Below are 20,855 nucleotides of genomic sequence, written 5' to 3'. Positions count from 1 at the left end.
CTCTCCCACTAGAATGTTGGAGATGGGCAGGGATGTGATCTGTCTCCTTTGCCACCGCATCCCAGTGCCGGGAGCATGATAGCCGCCATGGGGGAGGCATCAGTAAATACATATTGAGGAATTGATTTAATGAAGACCTTGGGCCGTAGTCATAATTCTAGGCTATAGCTAATTGGCTTCCTGTTTTGGGGTCGTATTTATTTCTCACTTGGAAAACGGAGGTGAAAGATCCCCCCAAATGCCACCAACCCCAACAGTTAGCTCCAGGGCAGCAATCCAAGTGTGCAAAAAGTTTGTGTTCTCACACCGTGTGTGTTAATATCTTTATAGACTTTGTCTTTTGGTCCTGCTGGTTAGACACTGGAGATGTTTTGGTGATGGCCGCTCTCCCGATGGTGAGGTAGTGGCTGGTCGTAGCAGGTTAAGTGAGTGTAGCCATAACCCGGCTTGAGGTCTGAGTACACTAATATTCAGTGCATCGGCCGTGAGGTTTTTAGATGGTCATTAAAAAACTGTGGATGTAATGCATGATTGTACTGACCACTTACATGGTTAAAGTTTGATATTGCAAAGTTGACTTCAAATAAATCATTGCATCATATACCCCAAGTTAACCTGTATTAAATGACTAAAATAGCCCTTTTATACTTTTTCCTCATCCCCTCCTTCCTTCCAGGCTCCCCAGTGCTTTATGATAAGACAGTGAGAAAGCCCCCCCGTAGTAAGCTCCCCTTCTATAGGTAATTCTCTGAAAGGCATTTTTGGCAAAATGACCTTAGTTCGGCTCTGTAGGCCAGTTGAGGGGTTAGAGCCTCTCAGACCCCATCCAAGGGAAATGTAATAGCCAGTGTGTTAAAGGATGAGTAGATTATGAGCTGGCGGGTCTTTGTGCTGGGTGCTGGGGATGCCCACCGGAGGCTGGGATGGCACTGAGAACCCATGGCCAGCTGGCTTCCTCCGTGACCACACAGGGTGGTAGGGACAGCCAATGTTAAGTCAGCCAACCAGCCTTGGGGGTAAAGAGCCCACCCGGCCGGGCTGCTCACAGGTCTGGACTGCACACCAGAAGTTCAGCCTTGCCAGCTCCTGAATGAACAGTATCGGCCTATTTCAGGTGTCCCCTGTCACCCTGGGGCCACCAGGACCCAAATGCCCAGAGGGACGTTGTCCCGTCAGAAATAACCTGGGTCCACAGTCTGCTGCTCAGCACTTTCCCGTCCCCACGGGGAACCTGGTCGTCTTGGAGCTGGGGCTTTGCAGGTGGTTTCCGCCCGCAGCACGGGCGGGGGGCCGCCCCGAGCTCCCGTGGACCGGTGCCTGTCCTCGTCATGCCCGGCCGCCTCTGTCTCGGGCCCTTGAGGAACTGTCCGCACGTCACCCAGCTGTTCCCGTCATCCCGTCTCCCCTCTGGCCCCTGACACCAGCATTCCTCATCGCAGTCTCCAGCCTGCCCTGCCCTCTACCCCTCTATCTCGCCTCCCCTTTTGCCTCTCAGGCTTAGATTCCGCAGCCTGTCGCTATCACCCTGACCTCTGCCCCAGAGCCCCAAGCACAGCAGACACACCCCTGGGTCAGTCCAGTGTCTGCCTGCTTTGATGCTGCACTGAGAAGCTGACACAACCCAAGAAAATCCCCCCAAACCGCAGCTCATCTTTCTTAACTGATGAGCCCTGACTTCGGTGGTCCCAGACCACCCACTCTCTACACCCCCAGAGCCTGTTTCACACCCCTTTGCTGACTCCCAGCACCTCCCCTCCATCCTCTCTCTCTTAGGAGGTGAACTTCCTTATTTCACCAAGAAAGTGAATGTTCTAAAAAGACCCCCTGTCTGCTCCCCTCAGCGACTGCCAGCCCCACACAGCTGTTCCCTCCTGCTTTCTCTCCCTCTTGTCTAATGGCCGGGGTGGGGGGCTCCCTGTGCTCTAGGCACTGACCACCCACCTGCTTCCCGCCCCCTCGGAGGAGGACCTTCCTGACCCGGAGTTAAGTAATTCCCAGCTCCTGCATGCAGTTCCCGGTCCTGTACCGTATTCTTCCTAAAACCACGTCTGCACTCGGGCAGGTGTGTGAGATCCGGATGCCGGGTCATGGCACCAGTTGCATCTGGACACGGAAACCTGGACCCTCCCGCCCCTGTCAAAGCTAGTGACGTTCCCACCTGCCTGCTGCATAAGCCCGTGTAAAAACTGACAGTGACTAAAAGCCGCCTCTGACGATGATGTCTGCTTTTCCCGGCTGACTTGAACCGTTCCCCTCTTATGTCTTTGTCAACACGACCGGCCTTGTGTTAAAATATTTTTCCTTTCCCAGGACATGGGTAAATTTTCCCTCACCTACGAGGCCTCCATGACCCGGCTGTTCCGAGAGGGCAGAACGGAGACCGTGCGTTCCTGCACCGCTGAGTCGTGCAGCTTCGTGCTGGCCATGGTAGACCCCACACAGACGGTAGGTTCCGCCCGGCCGGCAGAACAGCCCCCGAGGGGCCGTCTCTGCTGTTCCGAGGACGACACCCGAGGTGGACACGCAGGCTTCCCTGATTAAATCGCAGTCCCACGCGTACTTCTCCAGCGAGTCCGCATCTCCCTCTTTCCCTCCACCCGTCTCGGGAGGACAGAGAGTATTAAAAGGCAGCCATCTAGACAGACACAACGGTTCGTGTGTGCATCCATCCTGTTATTCTGTAACCTCACAAGTGAGGTTACACTTCATAGGAGTCTTTTACTATTTATTTATTTATTATTTGGCTGCTCCGGGTCTTAGTTGAGTCACGCGGGATCTTTAGTTGTGGCGTGTGGGATCTACTTCCCAGACTGGGGATCAAACCTGGGCTCCCTGCATGGGAAACTCATAGCCACTGGACCCCCAGGGAGGGCCCCCTCAGAGTCTTTAAATCAGAGCGGTGCACAGCTGGTGAACACAGGAATGGGAGGGCGGTGAGGCAGGACAGTGCTGGCAGTTGGTGTCAGGCTGAGAAAATGGTGACCGTCCATGGGCGCCTTCTTATTTTATTATTATCATTATTATTACTGTTTTTTGTTGGCGCATACGGCACGTGAGATCTTAGTTCTCTGACCAGGGATTGAACCCACAACTCCTGCATTGGGAGCGTGGATTCTCAACCACTAGACCGCCAGGGAAGTCCCACACAGACACCTTCTGCCCGGGGTTCCTGAGGCCCACCGCCCACACTGAAGCCCCCTGAGCAAGCTCGGGGCCCTGGGTTTTCCGTGCACTGCCTTTGACAGTCCTAGTGGTGGCTCGTGAAGCATTATCAGTTTGTTTTTGATAGATAAAGGAACAGAGACTTAGCTGAATCCGGCAAACTGCTGACCACACACCCAGTGAGGGGCTGAGGCCCATCCTGTCCGGGTCTGCTGACTCCCGAGGGGACACAGCCCGGGGTTTTGCTCCGCTCTGGGGAGCTCATTCCTGGAAAGGCTGTCGGTTCCGAGGGGAGACGCTCGGCAGATCTCATCACAGATGGCTCTGATCTGTCACTGCCTTCAGAGCAGCCTGAGGGCCGGGTCTGGAGTGGACCGGCCTCCACGTCCATGGAAGGGCTTGTGTCTCCTCGTACTGAGATTGACCAGCAGGGTCCTAAAGAACCTGGAGCGGCCTTTGTGGGTCGGACTTGTAGGCCCCAGAAGCGCTGTTTAGCCGAGCTGACGGACCACCTGGGAGGGTTACTTAAGGGCCCGCAGGAATGTCGCAGCCCCCTCAGAGGAAGGGGGCGTCATTCCACATGATGAGACGTGGAGGCTGGCGCTTTCCTACCTACTTAGCGGCCTCATTTGTGTGAAAGGTGAAATGACGCCCAGTGGGCAGCACACAGGATCCCCAAACTGTCTCTCCACAATCTGTCCCCTCCACAGCCTCGCAGCAGGAATCTGGGGCAGGGGCAGCCGGCCAGTGGCGTTTCTGGTCAGGTTGCCTTGGTAACCAGCCAAAGACCACCCAGACCCCCTGCCCGCCCCACCAGTGACCTGCTGTCTCAGCGCTCTGTTGGACTGCTGGCGAGAAGCGCCCGTGACCCTCATCTCGGAGCTCAGACGGTGCTGCACGACTTGAAACTGCCTGTCCTTTGTTATTTCAGGTTGAACAGAAGCTCAAATTGTTCAGGATCGCGTCTGAGAAGCATCAGCTTCTGTACCGCCTGGCGATGACCGGCGCGGGGATCGACCGCCACCTCTTCTGCCTCTACGTGGTGTCCAAGTACCTCGCGGTCGACTCCCCTTTCCTGAAGGAGGTGAGGCCCTTCTGTGCAGCCCACTCGGCTTTCTTGGCTAAACCAAACTTAGTCAATCTGAGGACAAAATTTAGTACAGCTTTGCCAGTCAGAACTGGTCTAACAGATGGGTTCCAGGGCTCAGCCGTCCTCACGCTGGAAAATCTGAGCCACATTTCTTCAACCCCGGGGATGCCATTGTTGTTTAGTCGCCAAGTTATGTCAGACTCCTTGCAACCCCATGGACTGCAGCACACCAGGCTCCTCTGTCCTCCACTGTCTCCTAGAATTTGCTCAAACTCATGTCCATTGAATCGGTGATGCCGTCCAACCATCTCATCCTCTGTTGACCCCTTCTCCTCCTGCCCTCAATTTTCCCCAGCATCAGGGTTTCCTTCATTGATTGAGTCAGCTTTTCACACTAGGTGGCCAAAGTATTAGAGCTTCAGCATCAGTCCTTTCAATGAATATTCAGGGTTGATTTCCTTTAGGATTGACTGGTTTAATCTCCTTGCAGTCCAGGGGACTCTCAAGAGTCTTCTCCAACACCACAGTTCAAAAGCATCAATTCTTCAGTGCAAAGTCTTATGGTCTAACTCTCACATCCATACATGACTACTGGAAAAACCATGCTTGTACTAAAATAACTATCAAGTGATGTGCTCTGAAAGATTGATGCTAAAGCTGAAACTCCAGTACTTTGGCCGCCTGATGCAAAGAACTGACTCATTTGAAAAGACCCTGATGCTGAGAATGATTGAAGGCAGGAGGAGAAGGGGACAACAGAGGATGAGATGGTTGGATGGCATCACCAATTCAATGGACATGAGTTTGAGTAAGCTCAGGAGCTGGTAGACAGGAAGGTCTGGCATGCTGCTATTCATGGAGTTGCAGAGTCGGACACGACTGATCAACTGAACTGATGAGCTCTGAGGTGGTTGTGTTTTTTTTTTTTTTGACCACCCTGCAGAGCATGTGGGATCTAGTGCTCTGACCAGGAATTGAAACCTGTGCTTCCTGCAGTGGGAGCCCAGGGACTGCATAGCCAGGGAAGTCTTGAGCTCTTGAGTATTTACTTCTTTCATTTTTAATATAGTTGTTTTACTTTTATGTTTATAAAATGTAACTTTTTAACGGTGGCTGTGTTTAACAGGCACCTTGGAAAATTCCTGGAAGTTTGACCCTCAGCTTAGGAGAGCTGATACCAGTCTGCTCAGCACACAGCTGCTCCCTTCCAAATCTTACTCCGTGTATCCGCCACCTTTTCTGCCCAAGACCCCGTCAGCCAGTGTTTGCCTCTCTAGTCTGGGTATCCTCACCTGCTCCATCCCTCTCCGAAGAACCCCTGCCCCCAGAGCCAGCAAGGCCCCCAGGGACATAGCCTTCTGGTGTCTGAAACAGTCCAAACACCAAGCAAGCCTTTCCTCATCTCCTGGGCTCCTTGGGGACAGAAGAGGATGGAGCTGGGAAGTGTCATTAGAACGTCACCTTGTTTAACTCCCCAGGTCTTAGCTGAGCCTTGGAGATTATCCACCAGCCAGACCCCTCCACAGCAGGTGGAACTGTTCAATTTGGATAGGAATCCAGACTACGTGTCGTGCGGAGGGGGCTTCGGGCCGGTAAGTGGCCGGGCGTCTGAGTTCACAGAGCAGCAAGCGCCGGGGCAGGACGGGCCTGTCTCAGCTCTAAGCACCCCGCCCTGAAGGTGCTCCTACTGGCTATTCGTGCCAGTATGAATGGCATTCTCATTAAAGGTTCGAAATCCCCTTTTCCCGTGGCCTCATTTCCACGGTTCTGTTGATTCATTCTCTCACCATGCCACATGGTATGTGGGATCTTAGTTCCCCGACCAGGGATTGAACCCATGTCCCCCGCAGTGGAGGTGCGGAGCCCTAAGCACTGGGCCGCCAAGGAATTCCCCCCAAGTTCAGTTTGAATGTGCTTTTCTATAGGTTGCTGATGACGGCTATGGGGTGTCGTACATTCTCGTCGGTGAGGACCTCATCAATTTCCATATATCCTCCAAGTTCTCCTGTCCTGAGACGGTAAGTACAAAAGTCCCCCCTTCCCAGGATGGAGTATTTGTACTATTTTCTTTCGAAGGGATTTGGGTGGGGGGCACATCCCTGATTTAACAGAAAATTTCAATTCAGTTATGCATTCTTCCTTGGTTGGGATGTTTTCAAAACAAGGATTTTAATAGTTTTAAAGGGATTCATCGTATTTGGTTGAAAGTCTTCATCTTTGCTGGTAGCTGTGGTTTCAAGCCTTCCTAAGTTGGAGTGCTGCCACAGCTTTTAGACTCTGTAACATCGAATGCTTGGCTTCCTACAGTGGGGCTAGTGGTGAGGAAGCCGCCTGCCAATGCAGGAGACCTAAGAGGCGTTGGTTAGATCTCTGGGTGGGGAAGATCCCCTGGAGAAGGAAACGGCAACCCACTCCAGTGTTCTTGCCTGGAGAATCCCATGGACAGAGGAGCCTGGCGGGCCACAGTCCATGGGGTCGCAGAGTCAGACACGACTGAAGTGACTTAGCAAAGTCACTTCCTTGCACGAAGCGTTGAAGGACAGACTTGAGATCTGTGTGCATGAGCTAAGTAACTCACACACGTCATGCAGCAGCGGTCTGCGGTGATCTCCAAGTGGAACCCGTGACCTCCTTCCTAGCACGGCGCATTTAATCCGTACTTATATTCTCACCTTCCCACGTTGTACGTCGCCTGGCAGTCAGCACCAGGATCACCTTTAACAGAGACATTCGGAATTCACTCGCTTATTGTGTTTTATGTAATGCATTGACATTAGGGAAAAAAGGTACCAGGCATCCCAGTGCTCATAGCAGCACTGTCTATAGTAGCCAAGACATGGAAGCAACCTGAATGTTTATCAACTGATGAATGGATAAAGAGGTGATATACATACACACACACACACACACACACACACACACACACACACACATATACGTACATACACTAGACAATCACTCAACCATAAAAATAATGAGATAATGCCACTTGCAGCGACATGGATGGACCTAGAGATTACCGTCCCGGATGAAGTAAGTCAGAGAAAGGCAAATATCATATGGTTACTGGTTATATGTAGAAATAAAACGATACAAATGGACTTATTTATAAAACAGAAGTAGACTCACAGACATAGAAAACAAATTTATGGTTACCAAAGGGGGAAGGGAGTGGGGAAGGATAAATTAGGGGTTTGGGATTAACAGATACACACTATTGTATATAAAATAGGTAGTCAACAAGGACCTACTGTATAGCACAGGGAACTCTACTCAGTACTTTATAATAACCCCTATAGAAAAGAATCTGGAGAAGAATGGATATATATGTATGTATAACTGAATCACTTTGCTGTGCACTTGAAGTTAACACAATATTATAAAACAACTGTACTCCAATATAAAATAAGAATTAAATTTTAAAAATAACTACTAAAGCTGTTTCACTATGAAAGATAAGGTGTTGGAAGCTAATGGAAACTTCAAAAGGTGTGTGACAATTAGCAGAGGAGGGGGGACTTATATTTGCTCTGTGTGGAAAAGAAAAACAAACACAGCCACACAAACACGTAAGCTGTTATCTTTTTTTTTTTTTTGTAAGCTGTTATCGTTATGAACCCTTAACATCTCATCAGACTCTGTAACTTAATGATTCACTGAGTCAAAGCTTAGAGAACTGGCAAAAAAGAATGTTAGTTCTTTGAGTCAGATTACAAGTGAAAAGGTTTAAAATGTGAAAAATCCCACGTTATAAAGTTTCTTTTTGTTTGTTTGTTTTTAAATGAAAGGATTCGCATCGCTTCGGGAAGAACCTGAGAGAAGCAATGACCGACATCATCAGTTTGTTCGGGTTCAGCCCCAATTCCAAAAAGTAAATCTCTTAGCACTTCTGGGAAGGAAAAGAAGTTCTGATGAAAAACCAAATGAAAAATAGCTCTGTGTCCTGACTGTATTTCAGGATGAAAATTTGTTTCCTTCCAGCGAAGGTTTGGTGTTTTTGCTTTTCTAGGACAGCAGGCTCCACGCCGTGAAGTATAACCCTACTCCTTCTAAGCAGCTCCTAACCTGGGGGACATTGGATGAAGTCCCCCCTAAAGTCTTCCCATCACCTTACATTCCTTAAGGGACAAGCGATTTTTGGAATGAGTGGGGTTGTGGCTTCATACTCGCTGGAACCAGACCGGCACGCTTCCTTGGCTGCCACTGGACACCTGGTACTTACGGGCACTTAATTTTATCAGAGCAGTGTAAACATTTGTTTCCTTCCAAGAGAAAAGCCTCTTTTAAGTTGCAGATATTAGCAGTTAATAGCCGACGCACATGCAGCGCACTAACCGAGACAAGCTTTGTGATTTGGAATCTGTTCTGTCTGTGGTCACTCTCACTGTCTAGTCCGGTCATCTGCTTTTGCCTCTCCGTGTTTGAAGTCTTCAAAACCCGGTGCCTTAAAACAGAAGGCCCTAAGCATAAGGGAGGCCACGCAAGAGATTTATTTTAAGTCTTTGGGTGGAATTGTGGATGTCTCACTCCCGTCTCAATTTCCTGGGTGGATATCCCTGTGTAGGGATTTTCCTGTCATGTCCCCATGTCCCAGAGGGACCAGTCCCCTTACAAGGGCAGCTGTGAGCCGGATTCCCTTCCATCAGACTGCCTTCCTCAAGCTTCATTGTTAAGCTACGAAAAAAGATGTGGGCGCGTGTCAGAAATGGGGAGCAAGGCATGTGATGGTTGAAGATAGCGTGTCTGGATAACACACATGGTAGATGCTTCCGGATTCCTGCTTACCCAGCCTGCCAGCAGGGATAACAGGACAGTGGCCACTGAGAAAGGAACAAACTTGAGAAGAGCGAACCTCAGGTAGTCAGGGCTGGCCGTCCCACCTGCTGAGAGAGGAGACCCACTCCCGTCTCCAGGGAGACAGAGGGAGATGGGTCATCTCGGCGACCTCCTAGAATGTCGCAGGTGACGGGTGCTGAGTTTAACACAGCCTACCCTTCCGATGCGTGTGCCTTGCTCGAAAGAGTGATTGACCAAAAAGTGATGACGCGCTGCATCGTCTTCAGTATTTAATGCAAAAAGAAAGAATCATGGAGTGAAATAGACCCACTGCCTCTGGGCTGTCATGACAGGCTTAGCTGTCCATTTTTAAAATCATGTATTTATTTTTCTGAGCACTCTGTTCTGGTGGGGCTCATGTCTCTAAGAGTCCTGTACTCCAGTGATTTGGTGATGAGGCTGAACCGATGGGGCAGGGGCAAGGCACTGGCCACAGGGCACGTGCATATTTTATTCGTGTACATGTTGTGATGTAAACCCCCCCTAAATGGGCCAAAGACTCTTTCTGTTAAAAGCAAGCAGAAATGGGAACAGACAAAAAAGCAAAAAAGGACATCTAACCACCATAGCAACAAAAGATCCTGTTCATCTGTGGTATGTAGTCAGGGGGGCATCGGGGGATATGGGAGCCCCGCTGACTCAGCCAGGCGTGGCTTCCAGTTGAAGCCAGGGCCCCCAAATCATGCACTGTTGACCACTGACCAGTCTGTATTATGATTCACGGGTGAATTCGAGAGCAGACATGTTAGCACTCAAACCTATTTGGGCTTGTCTCTCAGGTTTTAAATATTTCAAATGTAATTTTCACTAATCCATGCAGTCATCAATGCAATTTTATATTCCTTAAAAGGAAGAAGACTGGGTTTGTACTGTACATGTTGAAAGCAGGAAGTTAAGAGTATTCATGTATTTAATTTAATTTGGAACAAGCCATAGTCTTAACAGAGCTGTGGTCTGAATTTGTTATGTTGGACTGGCCATTGCATGTAAATATAAGGTGCCCTTTTGGATGTAAATCTTAGATACGCAGTATGAATGTTACCATTAATAAAAACATTAACCACAGGACTGCTTTCTGTCTCTTTTGTTATACTGATAAGGAGGCTAAAGGTCAGGCACCTGGGACAAAGGTGACTGGCCAAGATATGCAGAGAAGGCCTCAGGTTGGGCAGAGTGGACCTCACTAGGTTCACACCTCTGTTGGAGAAGGGCTACTGCTAAGAAGGGCTGTGGGTTTCGCCCTGTGTTCGTTTTCCATCTTCTCCCGTGCCTCGGGGCCTGGAACAGCGCTGACACATAGCGAGTAGGTGCTCAGTCAGTGAATTTCCATTTTCTCCAAGGCTCTTCTTAAGCACCTCCTGTATGCTAAGCTCTGTTCTAGGCACTGGGAATACAGCGGGAACCCCACCAGGTTCTGGCTGTCATGGGAAATGGTACAGACGAACTTGCCTGCAGTGCAGAAATAGACACAGACGCAGAGAAGGGACATGTGGACATGGGGTGGGAGGTAGGATGAATTAGACTGGGATGGGCATGCGCACTGCCACGTGTAAAACCTGCCGGAGAGTGCAAGGAGCTCAGCTGGGTGCTCTGACGACCTAGAGCAGGTGGGGTGGGGGTGGGAGGGAGGTCCAAGAGGAAGGGGATGTGTGTGTGTACAAGCAGCTGACTCACTCGCACTGTACGGCAGAAACTAACACAGCACTGGAAAGCAGCTGTACTCCAGTTAAAAAAATATCCCAGTGGGAGGAAGTCAAGAACAAGAGAACCCTAGGGTCTTCAAGGTTCCTAGACGTGTGTGTATGTGTGTGTGTGTGTGTGTGGGTGGGTGGGCGGTGAGAATACCTGGCTTGTGAAGGATGCTGATTTAGAACTGAGGCCTAAAGGACAAGCTTTCACCTTTTTTTATATTATTATTATTTTTAAATTTACTCACTTTTTTTGAAGGTTTCAAGTATATGTTATTTCTTTAAACATGCCATATTTTAATGGATACACAGTACTTTTACTTGGCATCAATTATGAGTTGATTTTGAAACAATTCAGCATTAAACCAGCTAGGGTGATTACTGTTCTCTCCATTCCGTTGGGGTGACTCTGCCAAGAGGTGACGGGTTCCACTCTATTCCGATTTGTGTTGCCATATATACCCATAGAGCAACACAGACAGTGGCTGTACTAGCTAATACAGCGTATTATCATACTTGTCATGGAAACCAGGTGCCCGCTTCTGGTGGATCTGCCTTGCCACTGCTTGCTGAATGCTTTGAACCCTGAGACGACTTAGTGCGTTTTTGGCCAGGGGAAACATCCTGAGGTTGAACACAAGAGGGAGGCAACCATAGCTGCTGGCCTGTAGCAATTCCTCGTCAGAGGAATTCCCTGGCAGAGTCCTGAAAAACAAATTTATTTTTAATTGAAGGATAATTGCTTCATGGTATTGTATAAAGCACAATTCTGCCAGACATCAACATGAATCAGCCATCGGTTTGCCCACATCCCCTCCCACTTGGACATCCCTCCCTATCCCACCCCACTAGGTTGTTACCCAGCCCTGGTTTGAGTTCCCTGAGTCCTACAGCAAATTCCCATTGGCTATTTGAAAAGGCAAAATGATAGGACACTGAAAGAGGAACTCCCCAGGTCGGTAGGTGCCCAATATGCTACTGGAGATCAGTGGAGAAATAACTCCAGAAAGAATGAAGGGATGGAGCCAAAGCAAAAACAATACCCAGTTGTGGATGTGACTGGTGATAGAAGCAAGGTCCGATGTTGTAAAGAGCAATATTGCATAGGAACCTGGAATGTTAGATCCATGCTAAGCTGCTAAATCACTTCAGTCGTGTCCGACTCTGTGTGACCCCATAGACAGCAGCCCACCAGGCTCTCCCGTCCCTGGTTTTCTCCAGGCAAGAACACTGGAGTGGGTTGCCATTTCCTTCTCCAATGCATGAAAGTGAAAAGTGAAAGTGAAGTCACTCAGTCGTGTCCTACCCTCAGCGACCCCATGGACTGCAGCCTTCCAGGCTCCTCCATCCATGGTATTTTCCAGGCAACAGTACTGGAGTGGGGTGTCATTGCCTTCTCCATAGGTCCATGAATCAAGGCAAATTGGAAGTGGTCAAACAGGAGATGGCAAGAGTGAATGTCGACATTCTGGGAATCAGCGAACTAAAATGGATTGGAATGGGTGAATTTAACTCAGATGACCATTATATCTACTATTGTGGACAGGAATCCCTTAGAAGAAATGGAGTAGCCATCATGGTCAACAAAAGAGTCCAAAATACAGTACTTGGATGCAATCTCAAAAATGACAGAATGATCTCTGTTCGTTTCCAAGGCAAGCCATTCAATATCACAGTAATCCAAGCCTATGCCCCAACCAGTAATGCTGAAGAAGCTGAATTTGAACGGTTCTATGAAGACCTACAAGACCTTTTAGAACTAACACCCAAAAAAGATGTCCTTTTCATTATAGGGGACTGGAATGTAAAAGTAGGAAGTCAAGAAACACCTGGAGTAACAGGCAAATTTGGCCTTGGAATACAGAATGAAGCAGGGCAAAGACTAATAGAGTTTTGCCAAGAGAATGCACTGGTCATAACAAACACCCTCTTCCAACAACACAAGAGAAGACTCTACACATGAACATCACCAGATGGTCAACACCGAAATCAGATTGATTATATTCTTTGCAGCCAAAGATGGAGAAGCTCTAGACAGTCAACAAAAACAAGACCAGAAGCTGACTGTGGCTCAGATTATGAGCTCCTTATCACCAAATTCAGACTTAAATTGAAGAAAGTAGGAAAAACCACTAGACCATTCAGGTATGACCTAAATCAAATCCCTTATGATTATACAGTGGAAGTGAGAAATAGATTTAAGGGACTAGATCTGATAGAGTGCTTGATGAACTATGGAATGAGGTTTGTGACATTGTACAGGAGACAGGGATCAAGACCATCCCCATGGAAAAGAAATGCAAAAAAGCAAAATGGCTGTCTGAGGAGGCCTTACAAATAGCTGTGGAAAGAAGAGAACCGAAAAGCAAAGGAGAAAAGGAAAGATATTTGCATTTGAATGCAGAGTTCCAAAGAATAGCAAGGAAAGATAAGAAAGCCTTCCTCAGCAATCAATGCAAAGAAATAGAGGAAAACAATAGAATGGGAAAGACTAGAGATCTCTTCAAGAAAATTAGAGATACCAGGGAACATTTCATGCAAAGATGGGCTTGATAAAGGATAGAAATGGTATGGACCTAACAGAAGCAGAAGATATTAAGAATAGGTGGCAAGAATACACAGAAGAACTGTACAAAAAAGATCTTCATGACCAAGATAATCATGATGGTGTGATCACTCACCTAGAGCCAGACATCCTGGAATGTGAAGTCAAATGGGCCTTAGAAAGCATCACTACAAACAAAGCTAGTGGAGGTGATGGAATTCCAGTGGAGCTATTTCAAATCCTGAAAGATGATGCTGTGAAAGTGCTGCACTCAATATGCCAGCAAATTTGGAAAACTCAGCAGTAGCCACAGGACTGGAAAAGGTCAGTTTTCATTCCAATCCCAAAGAAAGGCAAGGCCAAAGAATGCTCAAATTACCGCACAACTGCACTCATCTCACACACTAGTAAAGTAATGCTGAAAATTCTCCAAGCCAGGCTTCAGCAATACGTGAACCGTGAACTTCCAGATGTTCAAGCTGGTTTTAGAAAAGGCAGAGGAACCAGAGATCAAATTGCCAACATCCGCTGGATCATGGAAAAAGCAAGAGAGTTCCAGAAAAACATCAATTTCTGCTTTATTGACTGTGCCAAAGCCTTTGACTGTGTGGATCACAATAAACTGTGGAAAATTCTGAAAGCGATGGGAATACCAGACCACCTGACCTGCCTCTTGAGAAACCTATATGCAGGTCAAGAAGCAGCAGTTAGAACTGGACATGCAACAACAGACTGGTTCCAAGTAGGAAAAGGAGTATGTCAAGGCTGTATATCGTCACCCTGCTTATTTAACTTATTTGCTGATTACATCATGAGAAACGCTGGGCTGGAGGAAGCACAAGCTATAATTAAGATTGCCAGGAGAAATATCAATAACCTCAGATATGCACATGACACCACCACCCTTTTGGCAGAAAATGAAGAGGAACTAAAAAGCTTGTTGATGAAAGTGAAAGAGGAGAGTGAAAAAGTTGGCTTAAAGCTCAACATTCAGAAAACAAAGATCATGGCATCCGGTCCCATCACTTCATGGGAAATAGATGGGGAAACAGTGGAAACAGTGTTAGACTTTATTTTTGGGGGCTCCAAAATCACTGCAGATGGTGATTGCAGCCATGAAATTAAAAGATGCTTACTCCTTGGAAGGAAAGTTATGACCAACCTAGATAGCATGTTCAAAAGCAGAGACATTACTTTGCCAACAAAGGTCCGTCTTGTCAAGGCTATGGTTTTTCCTGTGGTCATGTATGGATGTGAGAGTTGGACTGTGAAGAAAGCTGAGTGCCAAAGAATTTGATGTTTTTGAACTGTGGTGTTGGAGAAGACTCTTGAGAGTCCCTTGGACTGCAAGGAGATCCAACCAGTCCATCCTAAAGGAGATCAGTCCTGGCTGTTCTTTGGAAGGAATGATGCTAAAGCTGAAACTCCAATACTTTGGCCACCTTATGTGAAGAGTTGACTCATTGGAAAAGACTCTGATGCTGGGAGGGACTGGGGGCAGGAGGAGAAGGGGGCAGGAGGAGAAGGGGATGACAGAGGATGAGATGGCTGGATGGCATTACCGACTCTTTGGACACGAGTTTGAGCGAACTCTGGGAGTTGGTGATGGACAGGGAGGCCTGGCGTGCCACGATTCATGGGGTCTCAAAGAGTCGGACATGACTGAGCCACTGAACTGAGCTGATTTTACATATGGTCATGTATGTTTCCATGTTACTCTCTGCATATATCCCCCCCTCTCCTTTCTCCTCATCTCCCACCCCTCCCCACCTCCTTTCTTGATGAAGAAGGTGTGTTTAGCTCACCACCCACCCTAAGTTTGCATTGTGTTAATGTGGTTGTGTGTGTTAGTTCTAGGTCTTGACCACCTCCCTCTTCCCCAGAACATCATCAGCGTTGGGTCGCTTATGTCGACAAGGAACGCCTAGTCTTCATCTGGAGCTCCAGCACCACGGACCTCAAGTGCACGCTGGGCTGGGAACCTACCTGCCTGTGCGGACCCCTGGCCTTCCACCCACTTGCGGTGTTCTGTGGCCGGGCGGAAACGTATGTGGTGAAGTCTAGGGGTCTGAAGTCACTGCCTCGGACTGGCCTCAGTTTCCCCACCTGAGCCAAGAGCTGCTGGTCCCGGTAGTGTCCCGCCCTGTCTACCTCAACTGGCGGGTCCCGGGCCCCAGCCCAACACCACCCTCCAGCCCTCCACGTGCCCTTCCACAGTTCTGGCTTATTCCCTCCCACTGATCGGCCCCGCCCCACTCACTTCCGCTCCCGGCCTTCACACCTCACCCCCAACGCGTCCCACCCTCTCACCACCTAGGCCACGTGTTCCGCCCCTGCCACGCCCATCGCCGCGAGCCCCGCCCTGCCCCTGGCCACGCCTCCTCCCAACGGCCAACCCAACGGCTGGCCCCGCCTCGCCCCCACATTTGCGCTAGGTGCTCTGACAGCTCCCGCGGGCCCAGGTACGTCGTCTGAGGAGACCTGACGGGGAACCCCTCCAGCGCCTGACACGCCGGCTTTCCCCGCGGTCCCGGGCCCGGCCTCGGGCTTGCAGACGGGAGGGGGACCGTGGGCCCCGAGTCAGCCTCGAGGGGGCGGAGGGACCCCCCCTCTCCTTTCGTCCCTGTCGGGGACGGCGGGACCTCCAAGTCAGCCCCTTGGCGAACGGCGGGACCCTGCCTCCGTCATTCCTCTGAGAGCGACGGGACACCGCTCCTGTCAGCCCGTCGGGCCAGCAGGGAGCCCTTCTCCGGTCGTCCTCGCCTGGGACGGTGGCACCCCCCAGGCCAGTCCCTGGGAGCGGCGGGCCGCGACCCCGTCGGTCCCTCCGGAACGGCGGGACCCTTCCCCGTGTCATCCCGCAAGACCCTTTCCTTGTCAGCCCCTGGGAGCGGCGGGCCCTCCGAATCAGATCTTGGGGGCGTCGGGGCCCCCGGTCAGATTCCGGGGGCGGCGGTACCCCCAAACCAGACCCTGGGAGTGGCGGGCGATCGCATCAGATCCTAGGAGCCGCGGGCCCCCCGGAATGGCTGCAGGGCCCTCTGGGGGCCGCCGCTGACCGGGCCGCGTCGTTGCAGGTGCGGGGCGATGCCCGGGCCTCGACGCCCCCAGTGGCCATGGAAGACGCCCCTCTGCTGGGCAGCATGTCCAGCCCCGAAGACGAGATGGTGACAGACCTCTTCAGTGCCGAGAGTCAGTTTGTTCCTGAAAACCTTCCCCTGAAAACTCCGGTGGCGATAAAGCACGAGGAAGACGATTTTCACGTCTTCAAGGATGCGTACCTGGGCCCAGCGGATCCCAAAGAGCCCCTGCTGCACGCGTTCAACCCCGCGCTCGGCGGGGACTGCCAGAGCAAGGTCAAAGTGGAGCTGCTGGTGGATGAGAACGAAGACGAGGGACTCCTGGGGGAGTACCCGAACCTCCCAGAGCTCAACCCCCTGGAAGACACCGTTCTCTCTGCCCCGCAGCCGCAGGCCTACAACGTCCACTTCCTGTCCTCCCTGCTCACCCCGCACAGGAGCTCTGCCGTCGTGCCCCTGGGCGCCTGGGCCAGGGACGGAGCCACCCACCCCGGTGTCCGTGTGATTCCAGTAAGATCCGCATCGCACAGCTCCCCCTGCTCCTCTTCCCCAATAGAGAGGGAGGACTTTTACCTCGATTTTTCCTGTGTCAGTAGCATCACTGTTGGACTCACCATTCCCAAAAAGGCGCATCCCTTGCTGAAGCGAGATGCATCAGCCAGCCAAGCATCCTCGCTGATGGTGAATTAGGTCCTTCATCCCTAGGTAAGATCTGGCCTGACTCAGGGACTTCCCTGGCGGTCCAGTGGCTAAGACTTCACACTCTCAATCCAGGGGACCTTGGTTCAATCGTTGGCCAGGGAACTAGATCCCACATGCCACAACTAAAGATTCCAAGATCCCACATTCTGCAAGGAAGATTGAAGATACCATGTGCATCGACTAAGAACTCGTGCAGCCAAATAAATATTTAAAAAACAAAAAATACATGGCCTGACCCAGCAGGGATTAAAAAACAAAAGAGAAGGGAAACAACTAGAATTTTTTTTTTTTTTTAGCTCTGCAGGCAGGGATCAAATTGTGCCCCTTGCTATGGAAGTGGGAGTCCTAACCACTGGATCACCAGGGAAGTCCCTACAAAGTTTTAAAAGCAGCTTTAGGAAAGAAGCCCTAGTGTCTGTGAAAACAAGTGCAGTGAGTTTTCATGCACTGGCCTTTTACATATTTTCCCCTTTAGATTTATAAGGGTTCTAATTCATAGATCAGTCAGTCATGTCTGGCTCTTTGCAATCCCATGAACTGCATCATGCCAGGCTTCCCTGTCCATCACCAACTCCTGGAGCTTGCTCAAACTCATGTCCATCAAGTTGGTGATGTCATCCAACCATCTCATCCGTTGTCATCCCCTTCTCCTCTGGTCTTCAATATTTCCCAGCATCAGGGTCTTTTCCAGTGAGTCAGTTCTTCGCATCAGGTGGCCAAAGTATTGGGAGTTTCAGCATCAGTCCTTCCAATGAATATAGGATGGATTGGTTGGATCTCCTTGCAGTCCAAGGGACTCTCAAGAGTCTTCTCCAACACCATGGCTCAAAACCATCAATTCTTCGGCACTGAGCTTTCTTTATAGTCCAACTCTCACATCTGTACATGACTACTGGAAAAACTATGGCTTTGACTAGATGGACCTTTGTTGGCAAAGTAATGTCTTTGCTTTTTAATATGCTGTCTAGGTTGGTCATAGCTTTTCTTCCAAGGAGCAAACGTCTTTTGATTTCATGGCTGCAGTCACCATCTGCAGTGATTTTGGAGCCAAAACAACAGTCTCTCACTGTTTCCATTGTTTCCCCACCTATTTGCCTTGAAATGACGGGACTGAATGCCATGATCTTAGCTTTCTGAATGTTGAGCTTTAAGCCAACTCTTTCACTCTCCTCTTTCACTCTCACCAAGAGGCTTTTTAGTTCTTTGCTTTCTGCTATAAGGGTAGTGTCATCTCTGTATCTGAGGTTATTGATATTTCTCCTGGCAGTCTTGATCCCAGCTTGTGCTTCATCCAGCCCAGCATCTAGCATGATACAACATATAAGTTAAATAAGCAGGGTGACAATATACAGCCTTGACATACTCCTTTCCCAATTTGGAACCAGTCTTTTGTTCCATGTCCAGTTCTGTTGCTTCTTGACCTACGTACAGATTTCTCAGGAGGCAGGTAAGTAAGGTGGTTTGGTATTCCCATCTCTTTAAGAATTTTCCACAGCTAGGACTCGCTGCTAGGTAGGACTTACAGTTAGTACTTGTGTTTGGTGAGCTGTGAAATCACGGTATTAGAGCTTCCCTCTGTTAGTAAGTAGCTGTTCCTCAAGTGTATGTAATATAAATCAGAGTCTATATGAATTCATGCTAATTGTCAGCCAGCTACCCTATTTTGCTGTGGATAACCACTAGTAATTTTCTGCTTTGTTCTTATTTATTTACTTTGAACCTGGGCTTTGGGTGGTGAAAGCACAAAGTCCTAACCACTGGACCACCAGGGAATTCCCATTTTCTGTTTTATTTTTGCTGAAACTAAAAAATCAATTTTTAAAGGAAGAAAAGGATTTCCAAGGAAATGTGTACTGGCCCCCCAAAAGGATCTAGTTTGGAAAATTAGATTACTCAACCACTAATTTTAGTAAGTTATAAATTAAGCCTGTGTGGAACATTTTTGAGTTGGTATTAAGGTGGCTGGAACCTGACTTTGTATATCGTAAACCGTAGCAGCAGGAGCTTAGATTCCTGTTTTCTGCTCCTTAGTGCACAGGAAAGTTGGGGAAGAGAGGCTGAGGCCTGGAGAAACCAGAGAGCACATCTTGTTCCTCCAGACTTCAGTCAGCGCAGAAGTCTTTCTCGGAATCTTTTTGAGATGGCTTGAAGTGTCGGACATTCCATCTTGCTACCAGGCCAAACTTAAGTCCCAGCACCTTTGCCTGTTGGTCCAAGTGCAGTTCCCTTCCTGTGCCCAGTGGACTCAGTGTTCACCAGAACGGGAAGGGAATTAGCTCATTAAAATAGTAAATTCTCTTTTAATGTAACTCAACTTTAGCAAGATAAAGGAGGGACTACTTGGATGATATTTCTTTTTTTTTTTTTTAATTTTATTGACAAATTCCAAGTGTTAGTCGCTCAGTCATGTCTGACTCTTTGCCATCCCTTGGACTGTAGCCCACCAGGCTCCTCTGTCCATGGGATTCTCCAGGCAAAAATACTGGAGTGGGTTGCCATGCCCTTCTCCAGGGGATCTTCCCAACCCAGGCATCAAACCCAGGTCTCCCACATTGAAGGCAGATTCTTTACCATCTGAGTCACATGATTCTGACAGTCCAAATTTATTAATAAAATGAAAAAGATTTAGCACAAACATGTTTATCATTTAAACAGAATGGAATTATTTTTCAGTAAATATTCAGGGTCAGTTGCTAATTTCCTTTTTCTAGAAATTCATTTCCACATATTGACCTCTGTTTATTCTGTAAAAATAGGGTTTTACTATACTATAAGTAGTCCAAGTATCAGTTGCATGGGATTGAGGAACTGATGTATTTACTATTAAGTATCTGTTAATTACAGGGAAATAAGTTAAATCTGGAGAAGGCAAGGGCACCCCACTCCAGTACTCTTGCCTGGCAAATCAAATGGATGGAGGAGCCTGGTGGGCTGCAGTCCATGGGGTCACTAGGAGTCGGACACAACTCAGTGACTTCACTTTCACTTTTCACTTTGATGCATTGGAAAAGGAAATGGCAACCCACTCCAGTGTTCTTGCCTGGAGAATCCCAGGGACAGGGGAGCCTGGTGAGCTGCCATCTCTGGGGTCACACACAGTCAGACACGACTGAAGCAACTTAGCAGCAGCAGCAGCAGCAAGTTAAATCTAAGCCTTGATCATTTAAAAAATAAAATTATTCTTCCCTAAAAACCAAAATCTAAACTTTGATGACATGTACATGACAAATTCCCCAAAGCAGAAAGCAGAGAAAATTGAAAAATTCTACATTTCTGTAAAATTTGAAATGTCTAAAAAAAGTTATAACTTGAAATATTGCTAAACTTTCCTATATCTTAAAAAAAATTTCTACCTAGATACTAGTCTGCTGTGCTAGGGGATTTGCCAGTCCATGAAAATAATTAATTGTTTGGATCCCAGATTTTAACTTAGATGATCTTCAAGTCTGAGTCAGACCCACACTTGGAAAGATAGTTGTCTCTGTTGTGATTTTACAGAAGGTCTTCAGAATGTTACCTCAGAATCACCATCTTCTTTGAAGGACTTTATGATCTGCCTCCTGGCCTTTGGGAAAATTCACCTGTGCTCTCTAACAGGCAGTCTGTGCAGGTGGAGGTTAAGGAGGGGGAGAGACCATATAAATTGTGGGTTGACTGCTATTTCCTGATCTCCTTACATATCACATTTTAAAGAAGCACTTAAAAAATATATAATAATATATTAATATAACAATATATATTAATATAATTAA

At 48.5% G+C, this 20,855-nt stretch overlaps 2 protein-coding genes and 1 pseudogene across 6 annotated transcripts in view; 2 read left to right on the top strand and 1 right to left on the bottom strand.

The window, feature by feature from the left end:
* CPT1A (carnitine palmitoyltransferase 1A) overlaps positions 1-10,153 on the top strand; it is a 60,495-nt gene extending 50,342 nt beyond the window's left edge. For both annotated transcript variants that reach the window (XM_070782655.1, XM_070782656.1), the window contains exons 15-19: positions 2,311-2,445; positions 4,094-4,246; positions 5,731-5,844; positions 6,178-6,270; positions 8,041-10,153. In XM_070782655.1, coding sequence (XP_070638756.1) covers positions 2,311-2,445; positions 4,094-4,246; positions 5,731-5,844; positions 6,178-6,270; positions 8,041-8,127 — 582 coding nt within the window. In that variant the 3' untranslated portion in view covers positions 8,128-10,153. The remainder of the gene's footprint in view (positions 1-2,310; positions 2,446-4,093; positions 4,247-5,730; positions 5,845-6,177; positions 6,271-8,040) is intronic.
* A 559-nt stretch (positions 10,154-10,712) lies between these two features.
* Positions 10,713-15,538, bottom strand: LOC139180605 (cytochrome c oxidase subunit 7B, mitochondrial pseudogene; annotated as a pseudogene).
* A 150-nt stretch (positions 15,539-15,688) lies between these two features.
* Positions 15,689-20,855, top strand: part of TESMIN (testis expressed metallothionein like protein) — a 47,394-nt gene continuing 42,227 nt past the window's right edge. For all 4 annotated transcript variants that reach the window (XR_011565019.1, XM_019954635.2, XM_070783256.1 and 1 more), the window contains exons 1-2: positions 15,689-15,783; positions 16,399-16,911. Coding sequence is in view for 3 of the 4 variants with exons in the window: in XM_019954635.2 (XP_019810194.1) it covers positions 16,438-16,911 (474 nt within the window). In the remaining variant the exon portion in view is untranslated. The remainder of the gene's footprint in view (positions 15,784-16,398; positions 16,912-20,855) is intronic.

This window comes from Bos indicus, chromosome 29 (genome assembly GCF_029378745.1).
Source record: "Bos indicus isolate NIAB-ARS_2022 breed Sahiwal x Tharparkar chromosome 29, NIAB-ARS_B.indTharparkar_mat_pri_1.0, whole genome shotgun sequence".
In the NCBI taxonomy this organism is placed as follows: domain Eukaryota; kingdom Metazoa; phylum Chordata; class Mammalia; order Artiodactyla; family Bovidae; genus Bos; species Bos indicus.
Note: the sequence above shows the minus strand (reverse complement) of the source record. Positions and strands in the feature narration are given on the sequence as shown.